Source organism: Nylanderia fulva, unplaced genomic scaffold (assembly GCF_048542155.1).
Source record: "Nylanderia fulva isolate GAGA-0341 unplaced genomic scaffold, ASM4854215v1 Scaffold118, whole genome shotgun sequence".
Taxonomy (NCBI): Eukaryota; Metazoa; Arthropoda; class Insecta; order Hymenoptera; family Formicidae; genus Nylanderia; species Nylanderia fulva.
In genome coordinates this window covers 96299-117291 of record NW_028189387.1, presented here as the reverse complement: position 1 = coordinate 117291, position 20993 = coordinate 96299, and the positions used below count along the sequence as shown (strand labels likewise).

The 20993-nt window shown below is 39.0% G+C and overlaps 2 protein-coding genes across 2 annotated transcripts; one reads left to right on the top strand and one right to left on the bottom strand.

Annotated features, from left to right (window-relative positions):
- Positions 1–594: 594 nt before the first annotated feature.
- On the bottom strand, positions 595–1664 carry LOC146724761 (uncharacterized). The gene is made up of 2 exons (XM_085489871.1): positions 1298–1664; positions 595–1165 (listed from the first exon to the last, which is right to left on the bottom strand). Exons 1-2 carry the CDS (start codon positions 1348–1350, stop codon positions 595–597), a joined length of 624 nt encoding a protein of 207 aa, XP_085345997.1. The 5' UTR covers positions 1351–1664.
- A 2652-nt stretch (positions 1665–4316) lies between these two features.
- Positions 4317–6046, top strand: LOC146724760 (uncharacterized). The gene is made up of 3 exons (XM_085489869.1): positions 4317–4474; positions 4991–5653; positions 5797–6046. Exons 1-3 carry the CDS (start codon positions 4317–4319, stop codon positions 6044–6046), a joined length of 1071 nt encoding a protein of 356 aa, XP_085345995.1.
- Positions 6047–20993: the final 14947 nt, after the last annotated feature.

Genomic DNA, 20993 nt, shown 5'->3' with positions numbered 1-20993 from the left:
TGTTTTTCCTCCTCTCCTTCACATCCCTCGCCGCAACATCTCTCGCAAAATCCAGGCTTGGATCTCTCTCGTTCACCGTCGCATCTCTCACCGTCGCATCTCTCGCCGCCGTATCCAGGCTTGGATCTCTCTCGCCGTCGCCTCTCTCGCCGCTGCATCTCTCGCCGCAGGCTCGAGCCGCCGAATCTCTCTCGCCGCAGGCCCGAGCCGCCGACTCTCTCGCCGCTGCATCTCTCGCCGCAGGCCCGAGCCGCCGAATCTCTCTCGCCGCTACTTCCCTCTCTCTCACTCTTGAATGCATGCTGCATCCAGGCTTGGATCTCTCTCTCGCGCTGCGGCCCGTTTTCTTTCTCTCTTAATGAGACGGTCGCATGCGCCTCGTACGATAAAATTATCGATTCTGCCGCAGCATGGATGGTCTTATCTCGTAAGATAAAAATATCGATTTTTTTTCTCGCTGAATGCATTGTCCTTGACACAATAATTATATCTCGCAAAGTATGTAACGGGTGGCGCGCAAATAAAGTACACCATGATATACATATAAGTATTTATTCGTCTTATATTTAATACATAATTATATATAAAGTTTTATTACATATTAAAAACTAAAGCCACCAGCTTGCAATCGACAAGTTGGTGCATGTTGAAGGCATTGCTAGCGCGTATCGCATTCGACAATTCTCTCGCATTCGTTACAATGGATGCAATATTGGAGAATTGAGTATATTTGATATCAACCGTTGCGATGAGCCTCGTCAATCGATCGTACATTATTTCGATACATGAATCGAGCTCGAACATACGATGTAACGTCGATTCGACCATCATCATGCGCACGTCCGCTGATTCGAGACTTATGAGCTTGGTGCCGTTTATCTTGTGAAATCGCACTGTTAGCGGCCCGACACTTATGCAATTATACACATCGTTGTTGGAGGAGGAGTCATTGTTCAGGTAATTGTGAATAGCGTGGCGTTGCTCGTAGAGTCCTTTCCACGTTTCAAGAGATAGTAATAGCTGTTTTCCCCGATGATCTCCTATGGCGATCTCCACGTAACTCGGCGGATCCACTCTGATGCCGATTTCGAGGAATTTGAATTCCGTTGCCGTCAATGCGTATCGTCTTCCAAGTATGCGAACCGCACGAGGCTCCAGCGAAACGCTGTAAAAATTAGATAAAAAAGATAAAATAAAATTAGGAAAAAAGAAATTATAACTCATAAAAAAATATAGAATATAAAAAATATATAAAATAAAATTAAAAATATAAAAGATACAAAAAAGTTATACTTACTCGTCGCATTTCTTCTCGCACGTTTCTTCATGTCTCGGCATGTAGTAATTCATGCTGCTGCTGCTTCTTTGAACCGAGGGTATTAAAAAGTGAACCGTCAGTTAGAACGGTCGACGAAAGACTGATTGTATAATAAGGTACTAATAATCGAGTAACGGTCATTTTTAAAATATTAGGAGAAGGGGATTCTTAGAAATATATCTGGAGGGAAAGAACAAAGAGAAATATTTAAAATATTAGGAGAGGGGGATTCTTAGAAATATATCTGGAGGGAAAGACAAATTATTAAAAGTAGTGGGGGTAAAAGAAATTCTTAGAAATACGATTGCGTGAGAAATTTTTAAAAGTAGTGGGGGTAAAAGGAATTCTTAGAAATACGATTGCGTGAAAAATATTTAAAATATTAGGAGAAAGGAATTCTTAGAAATATCTGGTTAGGAAAAATAATAAAGAGAATAGTATGTAAATAATATGTTTATTCAAAAAACGGATGATCGTCGCGATTAGCCGACCACCAATTGAATAATTTAAATACATTTTGTAACGCGCAATTTTTTACATGTTTATTACATCGTAGAGTATATGTGGGATCTAATTTATTTAATGCAGGCACATCTTCATATATGGCATCCAAGGTCTCAATCATGAAACCGCTGCACGCATCGTCCACTATTTCGGCAAGCCACTCTCGCTTTTCGAGTCCTTTTACATACACGAGAGAGGACTCTTCTTCTTCCTCCTCGTCTTGTTCATTTATGCCATTGATAGCTGCCGTGATCAAGCGCTGAGCCATGCAGTATGGAACATTTCCATCCTCCCATTGCAAGCTGTGATGATGCTGAGTTATCCATGAGGCCTGGCGCCTTTCCGACTTTATAAGCACGCTCCACGGCACAGGGCATGCGAAGAAATAGTGTGACATGATATATCCTCTTCTCAGGATTGCCGCTTCCTTCACGATAAATCGCTTGTTTAGGATAAATCCTTGCAGGTCGACAAACGTTGGTGCGGACATGATCTCTTCGATGTGAGTCAGTCGAGAGGTATTACTTCACTAACATCAGACATCTCGCATCATCATGATTATGTATCCTCCTCCCCCTCCCTCACACGCGTAGTTGTGTAAACATTTTTTAGGTGATTTTGCGCACAACGTTGGTCAACGGGTTGTACTGGATCACGCGATCGTGCATGATGAGGTAGTACGCAGTGGTATTATTAGGTATATTCTCCTTACACTCAAATTCCAATCTCACATCCACCGTTGCGCTCTTGACCGATTCGTTTTGTCGAGAACAATCGATAATCACAAACGGACCGTTTTGTAAAAACCGTGTGATGGTGAGGCTCGGCTCGAGATACTCGTATCCGTAATAATTTTTGCAGAAACGCGCATACGTGTCATACAGAATCGACCATCTGTTTCTATCGAAATCCAGATTCATATCGTCGTACGGATAACATTCCGAGTTCAGATAGAGTTTCACGTTGGTTAATTTACAGTTGTCGAATCGACTCGTATCCTCGGACATGACATTTTTACGCCCTGTCTGCAGAGCAAAAATTACATATCGCGGCTTCTCCAGTTGAGTCGCGGTCTTAATGGCCCACGAATGCTTGGTCGTACGCTGCAATAGCGGAAATTCGTATAGATTCCACGAGCGGAAACCCATGCTGAGGTAACGTCCGCTTTCCAGAGCGCGCAGCATCGACAGCTTCTTAATCTCGCTCAACAACACGTGTGGCATTCGCCATTGTATCTTGAATATGTTGATCACAGGCTCCAGTGCAGAATTTCCATACAGACAATTATTGTCGTTGCGCGCTCGTATTAGGATCAACTCATGACGCGCATTAATAACCACGCGTTTGTAATCCTCGCAAAATCCCAGCAACATGTGCAGCGGTACGCAAAAATTAAAGTATCCATTCACAATAGTCGGGCTATCCCAGCCTGCATTTCGCATAATCACGCTTCTATCGGATGACATTGTCACATAGTTTTTCAGCAGACTTGTTATTCCCACATTCCTCTTGCGATCAATCTCCACACCATCGAGCTCGTAGCGAATTTCGTCAAACATGAATGCGACGCAATTATTTCCCAGCATCACATTGGATCCCTCAACTGGATGAGTTATCCGCAGTTCACCCTCGATGTAGAGGAAACTTTACAAACGCAAAATATTATTGGTAATATAAATTATAAAATAATAAAAGGATAAGTCAAATTCTTTTCACGTATATATGAAAAAAAATATTAATAATCAAAGCCGCAAGGTGTAACTACAAATGTGCAATTGCTACAACTTGCAAAACGTATGCACATTCCATATTTTAAAGGTGTATTTATGCGCAATAATTTACCGATAAATGGCGCGCGAGAAAATGAGAGTGGTATCGTTAATCTAGACAGTACAGACGGTCCTGGCACTCTCATTGGGTGGCGTATGCAAAAAGGGGAAATCGCGCAATCTATTTCGACAGTTTTGGCAATCTTCGACCACCCGAGGAATTGGTGCGATATTTAAACGTGCCGAAATTGGAATACAATTACACCTCTTTTCAAACGTATGATCAGAGTATCTGTGGACAATTGTGTTTGCAGTTTCTCCGAGAGATTGAATTTTAGTTCAACTTGCAGCGAATTTAAAGACTGACATTGCGCTATTTCACTCAGTTTTGTCAACATGTCGCTAACACTAACATTGACTGGGAAGAGTAGCGTCCTCGCGGCGACCTACATCCGCCCATAGATTTGAGCGACGCGGACTACGAGCTCGGTCTGACGGATTTTGAAACTTATCACACTATATCGAATGTGAATTCCTCGAATAATAAATTTTACTACGGCAAAGACGACGCGGAAATTACGATTCCCGAGGGATCGTACGCGTACGAGCTGCAAGCGATACATGAATTTTTGAAACGCGCACTTTCCCGAAAACATAATGCTGTTAGTGATAAAGGTGTCGACGATGAAGATTACCCAATCGTGCTCCGCGCTAATTACAATACGATGAGAAGCGAGTTCAAGTGTGCCTACAGAATAAACTTTAGCATGCTCAACAACATTGGATCGCTGCTGGGATTCTCGAATCGTATACTGCAACCGCGAAAATGGCACAAATCGAACATGGCGATTAATATTATCAACGTGAACATTATCCGCATAGAGTATAACGTGACCGCGGGTGCATACTGCAACGATAAACTCGTTCACACGATACATGAATTTTCACCGAGGGTACCACCAGGATATAAGATATCGGAAACGCCGGCGCAGATCATTTACCTGCCGGTCTTCGTACGGAGCATTACTGATTTAGTGTTACGCGTCGCGTTACTGACCAGGAGGGACGATTGCTCGATTTTCGAGGTGAAGAGATAACAATTAGATTGCACGTACGACGGCGGGCCACTTTCGTGCGACGTGATGCTCGTGTTGAATAAAGACACGAAGAACACAATCAGGCTAGCAGCAACATCATTCGCTAATATCAAATCAACCGCGAAGAAGAAACTCACCTCGTCAAACGTTGCGTTTTTACAATCTTTGGGATTTGCGGTGCGCGCCATCTGAACAATGACTGAGATTCTCAACATCAAGGAAGAGCCAGTCTTTGACAATCGCATCGTCAAGATTGAGACTCACACATACAACCCGTTTGCCAACACAACATTTGGATACAGCGACGAGATAAGAATACCCATACAACAACAGGATTTATATACGTTGCCGTATGAGAGTTTCCTCTACATCGAGGGTAAACTGCGGATAACTCATCCAGTTGAGGGATCCAATGTGATGCTGGGAAATAATTGCGTCGCATTCATGTTTGACGAAATTCGCTACGAGCTCGATGGTGTGGAGATTGATCGCAAGAGGAATGTGGGAATAACAAGTCTGCTGAAAAACTATGTGACAATGTCATCCGATAGAAGCGTGATTATGCGAAATGCAGGCTGGGATAGCCCGACTATTGTGAATGGATACTTTAATTTTTGCGTACCGCTGCACATGTTGCTGGGATTTTGCGAGGATTACAAACGCGTGGTTATTAATGCGCGTCATGAGTTGATCCTAATACGAGCGCGCAACGACAATAATTGTCTGTATGGAAATTCTGCACTGGAGCCTGTGATCAACATATTCAAGATACAATGGCGAATGCCACACGTGTTGTTGAGCGAGATTAAGAAGCTGTCGATGCTGCGCGCTCTGGAAAGCGGACGTTACCTCAGCATGGGTTTCCGCTCGTGGAATCTATACGAAACGAATTTCCGCTATTGCAGCGTACGACCAAGCATTCGTGGGCCATTAAGACCGCGACTCAACTGGAGAAGCCGCGATATGTAATTTTTGCTCTGCAGACAGGGCGTAAAAATGTCATGTCCGAGGATACGAGTCGATTCGACAACTGTAAATTAACCAACGTGAAACTCTATCTGAACTCGGAATGTTATCCGTACGACGATATGAATCTGGATTTCGATAGAAACAGATGGTCGATTCTGTATGACACGTATGCGCGTTTCTGCAAAAATTATTACGGATACGAGTATCTCGAGCCGAGCCTCACCATCACACGGTTTTTACAAAACGGTCCGTTTGTGATTATCGATTGTTCTCGACAAAACGAATCGGTCAAGAGCGCAACGGTGGATGTGAGATTGGAATTTGAGTGTAAGGAGAATATACCTAATAATACCACTGCGTACTGCCTCATCATGCACGATCGCGCGTGATCCAGTACAACCCGTTGACCAACGTTGTGCGCAAAATCACCTAAAAAATGTTTACACAACTACGCGTGTGAGGGAGGGGGAGGAGGATACATAATCATGATGATGCGAGATGTCTGATGTTAGTGAAGTAATACCTCTCGACTGACTCACATCGAAGAGATCATGTCCGCACCAACGTTTGTCGACCTGCAAGGATTTATCCTAAACAAGCGATTTATCGTGAAGGAAGCGGCAATCCTGAGAAGAGGATATATCATGTCACACTATTTCTTCGCATGCCCTGTGCCGTGGAGCGTGCTTATAAAGTCGGAAAGGCGCCAGGCCTCATGGATAACTCAGCATCATCACAGCTTGCAATGGGAGGATGGAAATGTTCCATACTGCATGGCTCAGCGCTTGATCACGGCAGCTATCAATGGCATAAATGAACAAGACGAGGAGGAAGAAGAAGAGAAGAGTCCTCTCTCGTGTATGTAAAAGGACTCGAAAAGCGAGAGTGGCTTGCCGAAATAGTGGACGATGCGTGCAGCGGTTTCATGATTGAGACCTTGGATGCCATATATGAAGATGTGCCTGCATTAAATAAATTAGATCCCACATATACTCTACGATGTAATAAACATGTAAAAAATTGCGCGTTACAAAATATTCAATTGGTGGTCGGCTAATCGCGACGATCATCCGTTTTTTGAATAAACATATTATTTACATACTATTCTCTTTATTATTTTTCCTAACCAGATATTTCTAAGAATTCCTTTCTCCTAATATTTTAAATATTTTTCACGCAATCGTATTTCTAAGAATTCCTTTTACCCCCACTACTTTTAAAAATTTCTCACGCAATCGTATTTCTAAGAATTTCTTTTACCCCCACTACTTTTAATAATTTGTCTTTCCCTCCAGATATATTTCTAAGAATCCCCCTCTCCTAATATTTTAAATATTTCTCTTTGTTCTTTCCCTCCAGATATATTTCTATTTCTAAGAATCCCCTTCTCCTAATATTTTAAAAATGACCGTTACTCGATTATTAGTACCTTATTATACAATCAGTCTTTCGTCGACCGTTCTAACTGACGGTTCACTTTTTAATACCCTCGGTTCAAAGAAGCAGCAGCAGCATGAATTACTACATGCCGAGACATGAAGAAACGTGCGAGAAGAAATGCGACGAGTAAGTATAACTTTTTTGTATCTTTTATATTTTTAATTTTATTTTATATATTTTTTTTTTATATTCTATATTTAAGGCATTTTACGAGTTATAATTTCTTTTTTCCTAATTTTATTTTATCTTTTTTATCTAATTTTTACAGCGTTTCGCTGGAGCCTCGTGCGGTTCGCATACTTGGAAGACGATACGCATTGACGGCAACGGAATTCAAATTCCTCGAAATCGGCATCAGAGTGGATCCGCCGAGTTACGTGGAGATCGCCATAGGAGATCATCGGTCGGGGAAAACAGCTATTACTATCTCTCGAAACGTGGAAAGGACTCTACGAGCAACGCCACGCTATTCACAATTACCTGAACAATGACTCCTCCTCCAACAACGATGTGTATAATTGCATAAGTGTCGGGCCGCTAACAGTGCGATTTCACAAGATAAACGGCACCAAGCTCATAAGTCTCGAATCAGCGGACGTGCGCATGATGATGGTCGAATCGACGTTACATCGTATGTTCGAGCTCGATTCATGTATCGAAATAATGTACGATCGATTGACGAGGCTCATCGCAACGGTTGATATCAAATATACTCAATTCTCCAATATTGCATCCATTGTAACGAATGCGAGAGAATTGTCGAATGCGATACGCGCTAGCAATGCCTTCAACATGCACCAACTTGTCGATTGCAAGCTGGTGGCTTTAGTTTTTAATATGTAATAAAACTTTATATATAATTATGTATTAAATATAAGACGAATAAATACTTTACTTATATGTATATCATGGTGTACTTTATTTGCGCGCCACCCGTTACATACTTTGCGAGATATAATTATTGTGTCAAGGACAATGCATTCAGCGAGAAAAAAAATCGATATTTTTATCTTACGAGATAAGACCATCCATACTGCGGCAGAATCGATAATTTTATCTTACGAGGCGCATGCGACCGTCTCATTAAGAGAGAAAGAAAACGGGCCGCAGCGCGAGAGAGAGATCCAAGCCTGGATGCAGCATGCATTCAAGAGTGAGAGAGAGGGAAGTAGCGGCGAGAGAGAGAAGACGCACGCATTTGATGCAGCACGCATTCGAGAGAGATGCGGAAATGAGAGAGAGATCCAAGCCTGGATTCAGCACGCATTCAAGAGTGAGAGAGAGGGAAGTAGCGGCGAGAGAGATTCGGCGGCTCGGGCCTGCGGCGAGAGATGCAGCGGCGAGAGAGTCGGCGGCTCGGGCCTGCGCCTGCGGCGAGAGAGATTCGGCGGCTCGAGCCTGCGGCGAGAGATGCAGCGGCGAGAGAGGCGACGGCGAGAGAGATCCAAGCCTGGATACGGCGGCGAGAGATGCGACGGTGAGAGATGCGACGGTGAACGAGAGAGATCCAAGCCTGGATTTTGCGAGAGAGATGTTGCGGCGAGGGATGTGAAGGAGAGGAGGAAAAACATTTTCTTTTTTTTTTATTTTTTTTTATTTTAATAAAATATATATATTTTATTCATTATTTTTTACATTAGTTTTTACATATTTTTTCTATAAGGAAAGAAGAAGGGAAACATTTTTTAAATTAATAAACATTTTATTATATTAATATTTTTTTATTTAATATATTACCGCCGGCATTAGCATTACCCGAGGTGTACCGCGTGGAGGTTGCCGGTCGGATTTACACCTCATATGTCAGTATGTGCATGTGTGTATGCGTGTGTGTACTTGTACATGTGTTGCAGTAGAGATGAGGACCCCGCGGTTCGTCACTTCCGCGGTATTTAATGACTCCAAACCCTCTCTACTGTGTGTGTAAATAAAAAGTAAAAAATAATATATGTAAAATATAAAAAATTATAAAAATATAAAAATATAAAAATATAAAAATATAAAATATAAAAAAATATAAAAATATATAAATATAAAAATATAAAAAATATAAAATATAAAATATAAAAAATATACGGTGACGGCGAGTGAGCAGCGAGAGAGAGAGATGTGGCGGCGGCTCGAGGTAGTGGCATCTACACATAGAAATATAATAACAATAATTTAATATTTTATAGATTTTTTTTTTTGGTATTTTAATATACTTACAGCCCTGACGGGACAGTGAGAGAGAGAGAGGGGGGGTCGCATCACCCATCGCTGTCATCGGACTCGACATCTGTGCATAGAAATATAATAATTTAATATTTTATATATTTTTTTGACATATTATATATATTTTTGACATATATATACTCACGTCCTTGACATGTGGGACAAGCGTTGGCCAGGTAGAATATGTATAATCTTTCCCGGCACTCCTCGCAACGCAGTTCGGATTTAGATATCGCTGATAATTCTTAGAAATACATAGATAAATTTCACCCCGTCGGCAAGACACGCCGGATCGGATTAACATGTCGCAACCTGTACGGATCAACCCGCTTGATTGTCGGCAAACCTTTTGTTCTTAGTAATTCGCAGAATTATCTTATCAAACTTAGATATCCGATTGTCGGCGCTCAGCCTAAAAAACGGCGGCAGCCATTCGCAGAATTTTTATCTTATCAAATTTAGATGAAGAAACGCAACCCCCTTGATTGTCGGCGCTCAGCCTAAAAAACGGCGGCAGCCATTCGCAGAATTTTTATCTTATAAAATTTATATGAAGAAACGCAACCCCCTTTATTGTCGGCGCTCAGCCTAAAAAACGGCGGCAGCCATTCGCAGAATTTTTATCTTATCTTCGGAGAAAATTTATGAAAACTTTGATACCGCTCAAGCTTATCTTTGATACCTTACAAAGACGCCGCTTATCTTGGATTCGAAAACTTAGCTTATCTTATCTTGGATTTTCGGAGAAAATTTATGAAAACTTTGATACCGCTCAAAGACGCCGCTTATCTTATCTTATCTTGTTTATGAACATATCAAGTAACATGATCCCCTTATCTTATCTTGTTTATAAATATATCAGGTAACATGATCCCCTTATCAGATTATCTGATATGTTTATAAACAAAGATAAGCTTATCTACTGATAAGACCCCCTCCCCCCGCGTGACGTCACCCCCCTCGCCAACGATTCCCCCCCGCCCCTTACCCCCCTTATTGCCCCCGGGTTAGAACCCCCCTAGTATCCCTACTCCCGTGTATGACAAGGAGGTCAATATCGTCTTAGACGATATTGAAAATATGGAGATTGAGGTCGTACCCATCGTTGAAGAAGAAGAAAAAGAAGAAGACGATGATGGTGGTAATGAAGAAGAACACCAACCACTCCATGACGATGGGTACGACAGTGGAAATGGTGTTCGCGAGCCGTACCACTCGCGTACGTTAGACGTACGGGCCATCGCATCCTTCGACGAAGACACGAGGGTATGCATCATGATGGCATATATCTCGCCGTGGGGGTCAATAAGAATCTGCGTTCCCTGTTTCATGAGAAACAGGGAAAGATTCGCGACTATCGCAACCATCCAGAGAAACGTGACGATGCGGTACAGAGATGTGCCGCATCTTTACTGCATTGATTGCCAAGAAAGAGTATTCACACTCTTCCTGGCCAACATATGCCCAATATGCCAAGGGTGTAAGTATATATATATCCTAAAAAAATCATAAAAATGAAAAGGTCAGGCCATGTTCAAAAGAAGGTACTCAAAAATTTAAACGATCTAATAATAAATTATCACGAAAAGTAACTGATATGTTATTCAAGGTGCCAGTTCAAAGTGAACATACGTAAAGTGTATATTATCTAAATTTAGTAATAATATATTACCATGAAAAGTAACTGTGATATTTTATTCAAGGTGCAAGTTCACATTGAATATACATACATATAAGTAAAACTGATTACAATTTGATTCTAGAAAATAAGTGCGATATGTTATTCTTAGTGCACAAAATATAATAGTCGTTTATAGAGATTTGATTTGAAATTCATACTAGCCCGTACAATGAAAAATAATTGCTCGTAATTCCAGAGTACCAATTTGTTAATGACTCAGAAAAATAACATGGCGGCCTGCTCTCAAAAAACTATGATGTTTCTCGATGTCCATTTAGAAATAATGTCGAAGCTCTTACAGAATAATTACTACAACATTTGAAGTACGAAAAATATTACATTAGAAGAAGGTTAGATTAGAATAAGGATTCAACGTATTTTTAAAAGCTCTACACACAACGAAGTGAATATACAAAACTATATACAAATACTTTTTTCTTCTGTGTTTCTGAAGAAAATTGTAAGTTAAATGAAACCTTGCACTTTGAAAACCATGTCACTTACTTTTCAGAGTCAAATTGATAAATTTTTTTTGTATATTTTAATGATATTTATTTCTTACTTGTATCTTGAATAATTAATATGTAATTTTTTATTGTATATTACGACAAATAATCAGTAAACTTTTTAAGCGTATAGCTTTATTGTAGTTGACCTGAGAACTGTAGATTTATCAATTTTACTTAATATACACCCGTTTCGAGCAACAAGGCAAAGTTTTCTAATCAATAACTTACTCCCTGAAAATACGGTATAACACAAATCGGAAGTTGATACGAAAATTCGAGATTTTACTAAAGAAAGATTGGAGGTTTTTAATTTATACAATTTTCACAACTCTTATTTCAATTATTTATTCTACCCATTGAAAGTTTTTTGAGAGCAGGCCGCCATGTTATTTTTCTGAGTCATTAACAAATTGGTACTCTGGAATTACGAGCAATTATTTTTCATTGTACGGGCTAGTATGAATTTCAAATCAAATCTCTATAAACGACTATTATATTTTGTGCACTAAGAATAACATATCGCACTTATTTTCTAGAATCAAATTGTAATCAGTTTTACTTATATGTATGTATATTCAATGTGAACTTGCACCTTGAATAAAATATCACAGTTACTTTTCATGGTAATATATTATTACTAAATTTAAATAATATACACTTTACGTATGTTCACTTTGAACTGGCACCTTGAATAACATATCAGTTACTTTTCGTGATAATATATTATTAGATCGTTTAAATTTTTGAGTACCTTCTTTTGAACATGGCCTGACCTTTTCATTTTTATGATTTTTTTAGGATATTACTTACTTTTTAAAGTACAGATATATAGAGCAGCTTTCTAGTAATTCAAGTATCACAAATATATGTATTTTCGATTCTTATCACATACCTTTGTATAAGTAACAATTTATGCAATACAGTTCAAAATAATTGAAATATATGGTATATATGTACATATATAAAATATATAATTATATTATAGTATACATATATATTTTATTTAATCATATATGTAAATGTTTGTATAATTGTAATAACTTTTAACGATACATTGCACATTTATTTTAATTGCAGAATGAATTTATATTCTTGTATAAATATTGAAAATAAAGAATGGGCCCCTCCATCGCCCATTCTCGTGAGAACGCAACCATATATTTTTCTTCGTCTCTCCGATTTTAACACGACATACATATTTCTGTCTGATAATTTTTTTCTGGATGATACTTTTTGAAATGTCATGAGGCCTAGGTCAAATTAGAAACTTATTGCACTCGTTTTAATGCAGCGCTTACAGCAGCTTTTATAAAGCGCCATAGCAGCCGATATTTTATTTTGGCGCTTACGGCAACTTTTATACAGCGCTAGAACAGTTGATGTTTTAATGTAGCGTTTACGGCAGCCTTTATACAGCGCCATTATTTAATCTGTTCTAAGAACAATATGTATGCCCCTTGTGCTCCTTTGGGCCATTTTTTCTTGAACACTTCCATATCATTAGAGTAATACCATTCCGATTTTGTGTCAGCTCTCAACATACACGTGTAGTGACCACGATTCATTTCTTCACCTTCGTTAAATATAGCGCTTATTAGCTTGTACTTTTTTTACGAGTATTAATCGTGATATTACTCGTCGGCACGGCGGTAATCCGATTGTTGATAATTTTTTTAGAAGCACCGTTTACAAAAGTATATAAATTGAGCTGTATTACTACGACGGATAAAGTTGAGTCGATTACGGTTTTCTTTTTCAACACGGTGCCCTTACATTCGTTACAATTGCCGTTTATCGTTTCCCATTTAGAAAATTCTACATTAATCAAACTTTGTAGAGTGACACCTTTTTTCCTTTTTAATGTCGAATGTATAGGTAATATTAACAAACTACTGCTTTCCAGCTTAGTTACATTGTAATTACATTTGACATTCGAGCAACATGTTACGTGCTTTAATTCGAGTTTTAATACATCATTGATGTCGGAATACGTCGACATTAGAGCCGTAAAAAATTCCGAAACATCTTGTTGTGTTCGTTCTTCGAAGCGTTTTCCGACAGATCTTCTAACCGCTTGAATGTTGCAATATTTACGTTCACCATACGCGCAGATAGCATCAATCAATGCATTCGATGCTTTATTTTTTAGTATTTGTTGCCTAATACCTACGCAATGAAACGCACATTGTAATATTACATTAGCGTAACACGAAACAGCATCGTTATTGCAAAGGCCATATATTTTCCACGTAACTATACTTTCTGGTTCCTCACAATCATAATTCTGCATATCATCAATGATATTAGGGATATCCCATCGACGATCGTACATTTTCGCAACCTTTTTCTCGGACGGATTGATTTGTGGCAGTTCAGATTTGAATATAGATCTCAGTCGATTATATTCTACAATGGCTCTCGAGTTTGCTTTAACTGATGCTGGATTGAAATTTATCAAATGTAGGCCTTCCAATTTACTTACTCGTGACAAACCTACATAGGCTTGACCATCACTGAATACAGTCGTTCCTAAATCCATCATTGCATTGTTACATGTAATTCCTTCGATTATAAATAATTCGACATTCTTTAATTTGTCTCTCAAAGTTTTCAAGACCATGTCTGGCAATTGCGTATATTTTGGTGTAGATTCATGACTAACCGGTAGTTGAAACATTCTATGGATTGTCAAGCCATCGATATTGAATGCCGCGATACCCGTGGGAGCAGATATGGCAGTCGTTTTTTCCAAATTTATTCTGATCCAATGTTTAATTGTTTCAATTAAAAAATTTTTCCCTGTACCACCCTCGCCACTTACGTACAGTCGCAGAATCTGATTCTTATCTTGTAAAACTTGGCATACTCCATCAAAGACTCTTTTCTGGTCTTTGTTCAATTGCGACATCATTTGCGATAAATCAATCGGGTCGTCAATCTTACCAAAATCTTCCAGATCTTTCATCGTGTCGTCAGCATCTATCGGATTACAATCCAGTTCATCGTCATCGGATTTGTCTCTGTCTGCTGTTTTCAGATCATTTTCGCGCTTTTCAATTAATTCAGCAACGTTCTCAAAAGCTTTCTGTATTTCTTCGAGCCTTTCGTGATATTTCATTGCCTTCGTTAAAACAGACTCTGAATTCTTAAAGGCATCCGTGTAAGTCTCGAATGTACCTTTGAGTTCACTCAAATCTCTCCATGGTTTGAACAGAAGAAGCAGCGAGTAAAAGTATTTTTCGGGCTCAGTTTTTATATTAAATCGATAATGGTTAATTAAATAACCCTTTTTTTGTTTTTTTAAAAATAAACCCGATGCCAGTTTGTAACACTTGACTTCGTCATTATTTGACATCTGTTTCGTAATTTCCCAGAATCTGGCAAAATCGTACAAATTCAATGATTCTAATTCCTGAGGTCTATTTGGATAGTAATCATCGATGAGTGACGAACAGTAAATATTCGTAGAATTTTCATCGAGAGCTTAAATTTCATTAAATGTTTTAACTTTTCTATTTCTCACCTCATTAACATCGATCCATTTGACCATGGTATCATTATCCGTACCGTACAAGGGATTCCCTAATAGTGTATCCGCAGCTTCTAAAGCACCGCATTCTCTGTTATTTAATAAACGCATTGCAAAATTCCACAGTTTCGATGCCAAGGACTTATTCGAATCTATCACTTCAAAGTCTGTATTGCATTTTTTCGACTTTGTCGTGTATTTTGTTAAATATGAGTTTAAAAACTCTGATTTTTCTCTAATAAATTGTATGTCCATATTTCCCTCCCAGGCTAATTTGATAGACGGATTATAATCATTTATAAACCTTTCCGACTCCTTGCAAGGAAGATCGTACAATCTGCTCTTACTGCGTAAATTTTTTCTACTGACTATCGAAGTGATAACGTCTCTTAAAACGAAATTCTCAGTAACTGGCCGAGGAAAATCGAACCGACACTTTCTGTATATATTAGTTTCCGTTTTTTTCGTACGCATGCAATACGAGTTATGTTTATGATTCTGATCACTTATTACCGTATCGTACAACGTTGGCGAAACATTTTCATCTGGAATTTCACACGTTACGTATTTTTTAATAAACGTAGCAACTTCTTCATCCGGCGATATTCCTAATACTGGAGCACCTTTTATCCAAATCATACAATGCATGTGCTGGATACTTCTACGTTGATATTTCAGTCGCCAGAAGTAATGAATAACCTTTCCTATTGGATTATCGGACGAACAAATAAAATCAATCATGGCTTTGAATTTTATGCACATGAATCTAGAAATACTTACAGGATCGTATGCGATTAGTTCGCTGATGCCTAACTTCTCTTTATCGGGATTCATATCTCGTAAATATTCACCCAAATCGGACCATTTCCATTCACTAGGACTCAAAGTCAAAAACCACGTCGCTGGACCGTAATGCAAAGTCATGCATTTTACATTATTGGACGGTTGTCGCCAAAATTGATCCGTATTTCTCAATTTTGCGAAAATACTCATTAAATTCGATTCTAATTGATAACCTTTCAATTCGTTCAAGTATCTACCAGCAGTGTATCTCTCTCGTGGGTTAGTAACCAACATCGTATAATAGATACCACTTTTCAACTGTCGGTAGTTAGCATCATTGAGAAGGAAGAACAGATACTGCAGATTCAACCTGAATCTATTATGTTTCGACATCAATCGTGTTCTAATAAATAAATATTCCGGCAATGCAAAGTTTCTATCTTCTCGTTGTCCATTGACACCATCAGGATATAAATCAGGGAAACACATGACATCCAGATATTTATAACAATTATCCATTGGATAATCTTCAATTTTCACCATTTGATAAAGCTTCAATGCAGATTCGTTATCGATTCTTTTCGCGTGTATTGGGTATATCGTATACTGATCGTTAATATCCGAATGTTCAGTTATTTGTGTGAGAAAATCCGTACGTTTTAAAACGGTTTGATCATTATTATTTTTGTTTTGCTGTACATTGTACAAATTCAATGCTGGTAATTCCTCAACCACCTCATTTATTTCGTCATTGTCGCTTTCCTCATCGACAATCCTATATTCTGTTTCCTGCAACTTATCCTTTAATAGATCATCAGATGACGCTGGAAGACGAATTTTTGAGTAATGAGGATTATTTTCTTTCAACCATTGTAAAACCTTATACAGTTTATTAATATCTACCAAATTTTCCCAAACCACTTTAGATTTCTTGGGTATACCTCGAACGAGAATGTGCAACTCGTGATTCAAATTTATAGGATCTTCCGGAGGACATACCTTATCCAATGTTTCTTGTAAAGGCAGAGGCAAATGAAATGTTCTACCTTTTCCTAAACAGAGTTCGATTATATAAGTTTCTTGATTTAAAATGTGCTATATTTAAATCATTTAATTATTTTTTTCGTTCAAGTACATTTAACAGCGAAAAACTGCATATACGTAGGTATGTATTTGACTCTACTGCCATTACTTGAAACAAATACATTATTCGGTATTAACAAATTGGAACTCTGGAATTACGAGTAATTATTTTTCATTGTACAGACTAAGTTTAAATTTTTGAGGACCCTCTTTTGAACATGGCTTGACCTTTTCATTTTTATGATTTTTTGGAGATAGGGTGAGAGAGGACGAATGAGGGTAAGAGAAGACGAGATAGGCGAAAGGGAGTGAAAGAGAACGAAAGAGGGTGAGAAAGGACGTACGAGGGTGAAAGAGGTGAGAGAGTGTGAGAGAGGACGAAAGAGGGTAAAAGAGGACGAAAGAGGTCGAAAGAGGGTGAGAGAAAACAAAAGAGGGTGAAAGAGGACGACAGAGGGTGAGAGAGGACGAAAGAGTGTGAAAGAGGTCGAAAGAGGATGAGAGAGGGCAAAAGAAGGTGAGAAAGAATGAAAGAGGGTGAGAGAGGACGAAAGAGAGTGAAAGAAGGTGAAAGAGGACGAAAGAGGGTGAAAGAGAGTGAGAAAGAATGAAAGAAGGTGAGAGAGGACGAAAGAGAGTGAAAGAGGACGAAAGAGGGTGAAAGAGGACGAAAGAGGGTGAGAGGGAATGAAAGAGGGTGAAAGAAGACGAAACAGGGTGAAAGAGGGTGAGAGAGAATGAAAGAGGGTGAGGAGAGGACAAAAGAGAGTGAGAGAGAATGAAAGAGGGTGAAAGAGGACGAAAGCGGGTGAAAGAGGACGAAAGAGAGTGAAAGAGGACAAAAGAGGGTGAGAGGGAATGAAAGAGGGTGAAAGAGGACGAAAGAGGGTGATGAAAGAGGGTTGAGAGAGGACGAAAGAGGGTGAGGTAGGACGAAAAAGGGTGAAAGAGGACGAAAGAGGGTGAGAGGACGAAAGAGGGTGAAAGAGGACGAAAGGGAGTGAGAGGGAATGAAAGAGGGTGAAAGAGGGTGAGAGAGAATGAAAGAGGGTGAGAGAGGACGAAAGAGGGTAAAAGAGGCGAAAGATGGTGAAAGAGGACGAAAGAGGGTGAAAGAGGACGAAAGAGGACGAAAGAGGGTGAAAGAGGCGAAAGATGGTGAAAGAGGACAAAAGAGGGTGAAAGAGGACGAAAGAGGTCGAAAGAGGGTGAGAGAAAACGAAAGAGGGTGAAAGAGGACGAAAGAGGGTGAGAGAGGGACGAAAGAGTGTGAAAGAGGTCAAAAGAGGATGAGAAAGGGCGAAAGAGGGTGAGAAAGAATGAAAGAGGGTGAGAGAGGACGAAAGAGAGTGAAAAAAGGTGAAAGAGGACGAAAGAGGGTGAAAGAGGGTGAGAGAGGACGAAAGAGGGTGAAAGAGGACAAAAGGGGGTAAGAGGGAATGAAAGAGGGTGAAAGAGGGTGAGAGAGAATGAAAGAGGGTGAGAGAGAATGAAAGAGGGTGAAAGAGGACGAAAGAGGGTGAAGGAGGACGAAAGAGAGTGAAAGAGGACGAAAGAGGGTGAGAGGGAATGAAAGAGGGTGAAAGAGGACGAAAGAGGACGAAAGAGGATGAAAAAGGGCGAAAGAGGGTGAAAGAGGACAAAAGAGGGTGAAAGAAGACGAAAGAGGGTGAAAGAGGGTGAGAGAGGACGAAAGAGGGTGAGAGAGGACGAAAGAGGGTGAAAGAGGCAAAAGAGGGGTGGGAGTTGGGTGGAAGTGGGGGGGGTGGGGGCGGGGGGCGGGATGTGGGAGGGAAAAGGGTGGGTGGAAGTTGAGGAAGGTGTGAGTAAAAGGTGAGAAGAGATTTATGTATATATATAATCCTGATGACGTCAGCGGACAGAGAAGAAGAAGAAGAAGAAGAAGAAGACGACGTTGCTTCATTTTTCATGAAAAACGTCACTTTTTGACCGCTTGTATCTCCAGAACGGCTTGACCGATTTTATTTTTTCTTGGCTCAAATTACTCGTGGCGATACCGCCTTTCAGGTTATATTACGTGCAATTCAAAATTTTTTATATTTTAGTAGTTTTACACCCCCAAAAAATGGACTTTGATGGTGCAGGATAAGGAGACTTGTAGTGTCTTTTAAGGTCTTTTAGGGTTTGAACATGGCCGGAGACACTACCGCGTCTCCTAATATATATATATATATATATATATATATATATATATATAATATGTCAAAAATCTATAAAATAATACAATAATATATTATATTTCTAAAAAAAATGGTAGTAATTTAATCAACCAACTCTGGCTATTTAATGATCTTTATTTAATATTCACGACGTTTCGGCCATGGGTTTCGGCCCTTATCAAGTGCTAAAACACAACTTTCTATATAGAACTTAATTTCTGATCTTATAACGTGACATGATATAATGTGAAACTATTATATAGTTAATAGTTTCACATTATATCATGTCACATTCTAAGATCAGAAATTAAGTTCTATATAGAAAGTTGTGTTTTAGCACTTGATAAGGGCCAAAACCCATGACCGAAACGTCGTGAATATTAAATAAAGATTATTAAATAGCCAGAGTTGGTTGATTAAATTACTACCATTTTTTAATTATCATCTGGTGACTTCAGAGTTTCTTACATCTTATATTATATTTCTATGTGCAGGTGTCGAGGCACAGTCCGACAGCAATGGTTGATGCGACCCTCTCTCTCGCCATATCTCTCGCCGCGTGAGCCTCTCTCCGCTCTCTCTCGCCGTCACCGTCACAACCGATTATATTATAATTAAGGTTTATTTTTTATTTTTCATTTTTTATATCTTTATTTTTATATTTTGTATATTTTTTTATATTTTATATTTTGTATATTTTTTATATTTTATATTTTTTATATTTTTTTATATTTTATATTTTTTATATTTTTTTATATTTTAAATTTTTTATATTTTATATTTTTTATATTTTTTTATTTTTTTTTATTTTACATATATTATTTTTTATTTTTTATTTATACACACACACAGTAGAGAGGGTTTGGAGTCAATAAATACCGCGGGAATGACCGTGGGGTCCTTATCTCTACTGTGACACACGTACAAGCACACACACGCACGCACACGCACATATACACATACACATGAGGTGTAAATCCGACCGGCAACCTCCACGTGGTACACCTTGGGTAATGCTAATGCCGGCGGTAATGTACAAAAAAAATGAATAAAATATATATTTATTATAAAAATATTTATTAATTTAAAAAAAAAAAGTTTCCCTCCTTCGATATCCTTATACAAAAAAATAAGCGGTAATGTATAAAAAAAATAAGCGGTAATGTACAAATAAAAAAAAATAAAGAATAAAATATATATTTATTATTATAAAAATATTTATTAATTTAGAAAAAAAAAATGTTTCCCTCCTTCGCGTCTCTCTTCTTCGCGCCTCTCTCGCCGCTACTTCGAGCCGCCGAATCTCTCTCTCGCCGCCGCTACTTTGAGCCGCCGAATCTCTCTCTCGCCGCCGCTACTTCGAGCCGCCGAATCTCTCTCGCCGCCGCTACTTCGAGCCGCCGAATCTCTTTCGCCGCTACTTCGCCGTCTCTCTTACTCTCGAATGCGTCTTCTCTCTCGCGCTGCGTCTTAGTTCGCCGTCTCTCTCACTCTTAATGAGACCGTCGCGTGCGCCTCGTAAGATAAAATTATTGATTTTCTCTCGCTGCCGCCGGATCCAAGCATGGTCCGTCTTATCATTAACCTCGTAAAATAAAAATATCGATTTTTTCTCGCTGCCGCTACTGCGACAATGTCCTTGACACGATAATTATCTCTTGCAAAGTATGTAACGGGTGGCGCGCAAATAAAGTAAACCATGATATATACATATAAGTATTTATTCGTCTTATATTTAATACATAATTATATATATAAAATTTTATTACATATTAAGAACTAAAGCTACTTGCTCGCAATCGACGAGTTGGTGCTTGTTGAAGGCTAGCGCGTATCGCATTCGGCAATTCTCTAGCATCCGTTACAGAGGATGCAATATTGGAGAATTGTGTATACTTGATATCGACTGTTGCAATG